At 35.6% G+C, this 8,644-nt stretch overlaps 1 protein-coding gene across 6 annotated transcripts in view; it reads right to left on the reverse strand.

Moving 5' to 3' along the window:
* ralgapa2 (Ral GTPase activating protein catalytic subunit alpha 2) overlaps nucleotides 1–1,928 on the reverse strand; it is a 174,705-nt gene extending 172,777 nt beyond the window's left edge. For all 6 annotated transcript variants that reach the window (XM_051869184.1, XM_051869180.1, XM_051869182.1 and 3 more), the window contains exon 1: nucleotides 1,695–1,928. In XM_051869184.1, the coding sequence (XP_051725144.1) occupies nucleotides 1,695–1,800 (106 nt within the window). In that variant the 5' untranslated portion in view covers nucleotides 1,801–1,928. The remainder of the gene's footprint in view (nucleotides 1–1,694) is intronic.
* Between the last annotated feature and the right edge of the window lie 6,716 nt (nucleotides 1,929–8,644).

Below are 8,644 nucleotides of genomic sequence, written 5' to 3' on the forward strand. Positions count from 1 at the left end.
TAGTTAACATTAGTTAACTAATTTAGTTAACACGAACTAATAATGAACTGCATTTCTACAGCATTTATTAATCTTTGTTAATGTTAATGTCAACATTTACTAATACATTATTAAAAACTTGTTACATTAGTTAATGCACTGTGAACTAACATGAACAAACAATGAACAACTGTATTTTCATTAACTAATGTTAACAAAGATTAGTAAATACAATAACAAATGTATTGCTCATGGTTAGTTCATGTTAGTTAAAACATTAACTAATGAACCTGATTGTAAAGTGTTACCAAAAAAATGTATTTGTCATTGAATCATTCATTCAAGAGATTCGTTCAAAAATGTTGATTGATCCAGTAATGAAACAAGTGAAGTCTTTATGAGTGAGTCATTGAATCATTCATTTAAACAGATTTTTTTTTTTTTTTTTTTAAATAATTAAAATTTATTAAATATTTTATTTTTTTAAAAATAGACTGCAGCAATTAACATTTTGTCAGAACCTCTAGTAAATTACATGGTATTTTGTTTAGGTGTCTATTCAGAATAGTGGGAGAATCGTGATCTCTATTTTAAACAAGCAAACAAGCAAACAAACAAAAAAAATTGCGATTCTCAACATCTCAAATACACAACTCCACTTGCATTTTTTTTTTATATTCACACATACACTGGTTTGTCATGTCTATTGTTTGTTTTGTCTGAAGGAGATATTTGTTATTAATGACCCTTCAAGTTCAATTAAACCATTAAAATATGAAGAAGATATTTTATTTTTTTAATATTTTAAATATGAGGGAAGAACAAAACACTAAAACTTGGTTAAGGTATTTATCTGACAAAATTATTTGGTAAAAAAGGCACTACAACTACAGCTACAGGTTTTACTTTACTATGCAAAAAATAAAATGCATAGAAAAACAAAAAGCTCACAGGAAAAAGCATTCATTGACAACATAATCAGTAATTAATATTGCACTGGTTCTCTCCTGTTTTTGCATATGTTCATAATTTCTTATGATAGCCTGGCCAAAAATTATGTCCACACAATTTGGCATGTTTCACTGCGTTATCACAAATAATTTATATATATAAAAAAATAATAATAAATTGACTGCAAGCGTAACTATACTATATGCTTACAAAATCTATTTGAATAAAGGTGTCATGTCTGTTGTTTACATTTTTTAAATATTCTCACATAACAGGCTGTCAGGTCTGTTGTTTACATATTGACACACATCCATGTTTGATGTACACACACACACACACACACATACATACATACATACATACATATATATATATATATATATATATATATATATATATATCACAGAAGAGTAGCAGTGTGTTATGTCTGTTGTTTATATTTTCTGTATATATATCCACACATGTATGTATGTATGTCATGTCTGTTGTTTATATATTTGGTAGCCTATATATTCACACGAAACAGGCTGTCAGGTCTGTTGTTGATGTAGCACAACAAGCTAGCTAACGCTAATCATTCAATCCATACATTATCGATCACAAATGGAGTAACACGCACATTACAGCCCCTGTTTCACATTCAAACACCCATCTGAACATCTCTGTGGCATTTAAACCCTAGAACCCGCCGGTTTTCTGAGGATAAATTCGTGGTGTAGGGAATATGCCTCTGAATGTTTCAGTCCTGTCAGAGTCTCACTCACCTAACAGCGCGCGAAGATGCTTCAGACGCGTGAAAACATCCTTCTTTGGGTCCAGAACTTTCTGTGTAGATTTCTTGACGTCTCCATAACCCCTTCGAGTGAACATTCCGCTGTAAAAGGCGATTTTGTAGCCGGTTTTACCTTCCTTTCACCATTCAGACCTGTGTGTCTCTCTGTGTGTATGTGTGAAGAACAGCAGCTGCCTGACTGACTGACTGACCGACCGACGGCAGGGCGCCAGATCCGCTGAAAAAACTCCCCCTGCGAGGACAACGTGCTGCACGACAAGTGCGAGAAATAAACAAACACAATTCTAGCTAAATATTTTCAGGCTTTCTGCTGGCACGGATGGCAATGTCTTGACAAAACAATGGTTTAATTTACGTAAAATGTAACATATCTTATCTACATTCAGTATTTCATTGTTTAATGCATTACAATACATCCTCAGGCGTGCACTGAGGTTCATTGACCTTATATTTTACACACAAACATATAGGGTGGTTTTGAAAAGTATGGCAACACGTATCGCCGTTGTGGGTGTGTAAATACGGAAGCACACAGACAGATACACCACCTCATGTTATTATTATTTCTACTACGACGACTACTATAGCAAAAATCATCATTTCACACTTTAAATAATAATAATAATAACAATAATAAATCATTTAAACATTTGACATATTTGCCTAGTTTCATAAAATTAGCCAGATAATTTATAGGTTCTAATATTGTGTGCCATTATTTTTAAACGCTTCAATTTCTTCCATGATAAAAGATATGATTACATCCCGTACGTCATGACGTAACCCACGGGCTCAGATGTAGCAGGTGTACCTGTAACGGTAGATTATACTAGCGCGCCATCTTGTGTTTGATTTTGATATTGCCTTCACCTGCCGCTTTTACTATGCATGTGCCCCACCAATCGCAAAAAGATGTAGATGTATATGTGACATAGATGTATATGTAACAAGATTTAATAGCATTTTATTTTTATTAGACCATACATTTATAAAATGAGACATTTGATAACGATTGTATTTTTGAAAATCTTTATTAAATCTGCCAAAATTGTGCTGTTAATTGTTGGACTGATTTGGCATCCTATACAAGTAAAGACCTTAACAGATGATTGTACAACACAAACAGATTATTTCTACTGGTTGATAGCTAACTGTATGTATGTATGTATGAATAGGCCCATATACGCGTTTGTTTGTTTGTTTGTATAGTTCAGCTCAAGGGGAAAAAAGAATATGATATGATAAATATGATATTTACTAATTCCATTAATTACATTTCAAATGTCTTCATTGTTCATCATAACCTATTGGCTCACTGAATGGTATAAAAAAAATAAAAAAAAACATGAATTGATGGAAGTTAGGTCTTTTTGATTAGAATTCTGGGTTACATTTTGTCACACTCTTAAGTAATAAATATGGGGTTCTATAGAGAACACTAGGGTTCTTGACTCAATTTTAAAGAACTCTTTATGCCAAAGAGGTTCTATATAAGCAGAAATGTCTTAAATGATTGCATATACTTTCAAGTTTAACAGGTTATTTACGTTTTCTAGTGATAAAAATGTTTACGAGCTGTTTAACTCATAACACTTAATTAAAATTAAAAATGAATTATAACAGAATTAATTATTTAAAACTAAATCCATAAAATGATCACATGATGGAACCCCTAAAAGGCTATATATATATATATATATATATATATATATACACACACACACTATATTGCCAAAAGCTTTGGGACGCCTGCCTTTACGTGCACATGAACTTTAATGACATCCATTTCTTAATCTGTAGGGTTTAATATGGAGTTGGCCCAACCTTTGCAGCTATAACAGCCTCAACTCTTCTGGGAAGGCTTTCCACAAGGTTTAGGAGTGTGTTTATGGGAATTCTTCTAGAAGTGCATTTGTGAGGTCAGGCAGTGATGTTGGCGAAAAGGTCTGGCTCACAGTCTCCGCTCTAATTCATCCCAAAGGTGTTCTGTCGGGTTGAGGTCAGGACTATGTGCAGGTCAGTCAAGTTCCTCCACACCAAACTTGCTCATCCATGTCTTTATGGACCTTGCTTTGTGCACTGGTGCGCAGTCATGTTGAAACAGGAAGGGGCCATCCCCAAACTGTTCCCACAAAGTTGGGAGCATGAAATTGTCCAAAATGTCTTGGTATGCTGAAGCATTAAGAGTTCCTTTCACTGGAACTAAGGGGCCAAGCCCAACCCCTGAAAAACAACCCCACACCATAATCCCCCCTCCACCAAACTTTACACTTGGCACAATGCAGTCAGGCAAGTACCGTTCTCCTGACAACCACCAAACCCAGACTCGTCCATCAGATTGCCAGACAGAGAAGCGTGATTCGTCACTCCAGAGAACACGTCTCCACTGCTCTAGAGTCCAGTGGCGGCGTGCTTTACACCACTGCATCCGACGCTTTGCATTGCACTTGGTGATGTAAGGCTTGGATGCAGCTGCTCGGCCATGGAAACCCATTCCATGAAGCTCTCTACACACTGTTCTTGAGCTAATCTGAAGGCCACATGAAGTTTGGAGGTCTGCAGCTATTGACTGCAGAAAGTTGGCGACTTCTGTGCACTGTGTGCCTCAGCATGTGCTGACCCCGCTCTGTGATTTTATGTCGCTCACCACTTTGTGGCTGAGTTGCTGTTGTTCCCAATTGCTTCCACTTTGTTATGATACCACTAACAGTTGACCGTGGAATATTTAGTAGTGAGGAAATTTCACGAATGGACTTATTGCACAGGTGGCAACCTATCACGGTACCACGCTTGAATTCACTAAGCTGAGAGTGACCCATTCTTTCACAAATGTTTGTAGAAGCAGTCTGCATGCCTAGGTGCTTGATTTTATACACCTGTGGCCATGGAAGTGATTGGAACACCTGAATTCAATGATTTGGTGGGGTGTCCCAATACTTTTGGCAATATAGTGTATGTAAATATATATATATATATATATATCTGAAAGAACCTTTAAGGTTCTCTAAAACCATTTTTTCTAAGAGTTTACTATTTTTTGAGAAGTGCCATGGGATTTTTAATAAACACAGAGTCAGGACCTCGGTTTAACGTCTCACCTGAAGAACGGTTCTTGTTACATTAGTGTCCCTGTCACTATACTGGTCATTAGGACCCACACAGGCCACAGGGTGAGCAGCGCCCCCTGCTGGCCTCACTAACACCTCTTCCAGCAGCAGCAGCCTGGTTTTCCCAGGAGGTCTCCATCCAGGTACTGTCCAGACTCAACCCTGCTTAGCTTCAGTGGGAAACCAGAGTGATGTGGCTGTGGCCATGTGTTTGTTGCTGGCCGGGGTCTGCATGTGTCTCTCTGTGTTCACGGCTGGACGCAGCGCAGTTGAAGGGCGTCGGGTCAGAGAAGAGCTTTCTCTATTGCTGGCACATGCTATCAGCTGCCAATCACTTCAGCTGGGCACTGAAATCACATTGTGCGACACAAATACCTCCTGTGGCGTAACTGAGCTAAAGCTTGTGCTGAGCCTTGTTAAGATCAGATTCCCTGTGATATTAACTGATATTTTCAAACAGTTCATTGCACATTAACATTATGAGGTTTACCAGAGAGCAAATGCATTTGCAATACAAGAAGTTGGTAATTGAATTAAAGCTACACTCTAAAAAATGCTGGGTTAAAAACAACCTAAGTTGGGTTGAAAATGGACAAACCCAGTGAATGGGTTGTGTTAACCCAGCAGTTGGGTTAAATGTTTGCTTATTTACCTCAACTATTGTTTAAAAATTACTGTATTGCTTGCTTAAAATGAACCCAAAATATTATGGAAATTAACATTTATTAATACGTTTAATAAATGAACATTTATTAATAAGTTTAATGAATGATAATTAAACAATACACATTTATTAAATTGCTTATTAATAAATGTTCACCTTTTGATTATTATTGTTGCCTCTAGTAATTCTGTGTCTGATTTTTAATTTCCAACCTATTTTGGGTTCATTTTAAGCCAGACATATAGTCATTTTTAAACAATAGTTGGATTAAATAAAACTGCCCAGCACACTGGGCAAACATTCAACCCAATCACTGGGTTTGTCCATTTTCAACCCAACTTGGGTTGTTTTTTACCCAGCATTTTTAGAGTGTATGCATTTCCAATACAAGAAGTTGGTAATTGAATTAAAGCTAAAATGTTATCTACAATATGCTTGATTTGTATTTTGTAGAACTAAAGCATTAAGAAAAATGAATTGGATAAATGGTTAGTGGTCCTCTAATTTGCAATCTTACAATAACCACTTGCCTGAATATTGATATAAATAAAAGCGTAAATGAAGGTAAATGTTGTTGTACAGTAACAGTGTCTGTCATTTGTTTGTTTTTGTGTGCATTAAGAGGAATTATATTAACCATTGTTCACAGTAACAATAGAGGCAAAAATATATTTTGAAGAATGTTGGTCCTTATTGACTTCCATATTATGAAAAGAAAGAAAGAAAGAAAGAAAGAAAGAAAGAAAGAAAGAAAGAAAGAAACACTATGGAAGTCAATGGGGACCAACAACTGTTTGGTTACCAACATTCCTCAAAATATCTTCCTTTGTGTTCAACAGAAGAAGGAAACTCATACAGGTTTAAAATAACTATAAAATAACTTAAGGGTGAGTAAATGATGACAGAATTTTTATTTTTGGGTGAACTATCCCTTTAAACGTCACCTTCACTGATGTGACCTAAATGCTAATTCAGAGCTGATATTGTAGAGAATGGGTGATGAGAATATGCATGCAGTTTTAATTGTCTGAATTAAACCAGATAACACCATTTTTTTTTCAGAGTTAACTACAGACATTACGAATTAAAGTGACCACATTTACTTCTGTCACTCACGAAACAAACGTGCATTGAGAAAGACAGACAGCAGATGGCGGGTTTGAGCAACCTGAAAGAACGCTTCTTCGCGACCTGTTTTCAAACTGTTAAAACAAAATAGCACTTTGCTATTTTAACAATAACAATAAAATAGTGTTTAAAATAGTTTTAACAATAAAATAGTGTGTAACCTGTAGGCTATTTTACCTGTCGACCAAATGAAATTAAGCTGTTTATGCATTTTACATTTAGGCTACATATAGCCGTATTTAGCAAACGCTTTTACAAAGTGACCACAAAAGAGGAGCAAAAGCAGTTCGCCAAAGAGACAACTAGATTAGGAAGCTAGCTAAAGAAGAGGAGTAATATGCTACAGAGATTAGCTATATTTGCATGAGCAACTGTAAATGTGTCAGTACGTACAGGATGTCTGAAAAATGAGGCCACAGGGTGGCGAGATGACTCCATGAAAAAAACACTGCTTCAGCTTTACAAAACACATTAATGGAAGGCTTGAAAGCACTTGTCTCTACTAAATTCACATGAAGAGCTTGCTAATACTTGACTTTTGTCTTTGTGTGGTTATGTTTTCTCCTTGATGTGAATCAAAGTGTCATTAAAAGTAAACGTATCCGATTAAGATTAAAGGAGAGCGCGGGGATATATTATTTTCCCAAATGTACCTTTCTGTAAATGCATCTTCAGAGTATATTACACGGCAGAGGACAGATTCATGGTTTCTTATGCAAAGAAATGCTCTAAATTAAATGCGTGCGTTGATGATTGACTTTAGTCTTACACATTTTTTAGGTAGTTGTGGATGGAAAACACCGCAATTAGGCTTATTTCAACTCAAAGAGAATTAGGCCTACATTCATTAGCCTACTATAAAATACATTCATTAGTATTTTTATCTTTATAGCTATCTGGAATGCTCTCAGTTACAAACGCAGTGTAACCCAGTCAAAGCAAAATAAAAATAAATAAATACATGAAATAATACAATCGAATAAATACCTCAAACAAATATAAATGCATATAATAAATAAACTTTTCACTATAAGAACATTTCTTTCCTTTTGTTTACGCTCATTTAGCTATTATTAGGCCAATTCCTTCATATTTTATCAGACGTTCGTTTGTCCTCCAGAGGGCGTTTTCAAGTAGCCTACGTTTCTTTTATAAAAACAGCTGCAATACAAAGACATTTAAGTTCTGTTTCAGTTTGCTGATCATGTCGTCCTAACACGTTGAACATCTTTAATCAGAGCTATATCCCAATACAATATAGCCTACTTGTATTGTAAAATTTTGGATGATGCACTTCTGATTATTATTAAAGATTCAAGGGCAAGGTTAAACATATACGAAGGCTAATAGGTACAATAAATGAAATAATCATGATTTATTGTAAACTAAATTCCATTAATTAAGACTTCAGTCTAATTCTGTGTGCCTACTTATAAAGCCATGCACACAATTAATTAAAAAGCTCTGTCCCAAAACACAAGATGTATCTGAGCAGATAATCTACTGTGAAATTAATAAGCATTAGAGAGGGGAATTCTTATAATGGAGAGAGGTGTTTTTGGCCGTGTGCGTGGCAGGGGTCTCTGTGTTGAATGTATAATAAAAACTACACAGCAAATTGATCTTCAGTTTTTCTTACTCTATAATCTGATTCCAATTAAATTTGTCATCAGACACTTATGAAACGAGATAGTAGATGTGTAATCCAAACATCTCTGTCATAATTGAGTTCGGTTAAACGTAACATTACCTGCCCTGTGACCGCAGCTTAGCTTTTAAAGTTGTAGATGGACACGGTTTGAACCGTACATCAGTTAAACTGGGAAGTAATTCCTCTCTTCATTTATTCATCACGCAAAATAACAGACTAGCAGCCTCGCATTTCAAATAGTATAGTATTCATCTGACAAACAGATTGTAGTTTTCAACGAGACTGCTTGAAATTCAGCGTCCTTCAACATGTGGCAGTTATCAGTCACAAGAGACTGTTTTCAAGTTTTCATCTCCTTTATTGTGTGCTTT

The sequence above is a fragment of the Ctenopharyngodon idella genome, chromosome 17, assembly GCF_019924925.1.
Source record: "Ctenopharyngodon idella isolate HZGC_01 chromosome 17, HZGC01, whole genome shotgun sequence".
Taxonomy (NCBI): domain Eukaryota; kingdom Metazoa; phylum Chordata; class Actinopteri; order Cypriniformes; family Xenocyprididae; genus Ctenopharyngodon; species Ctenopharyngodon idella.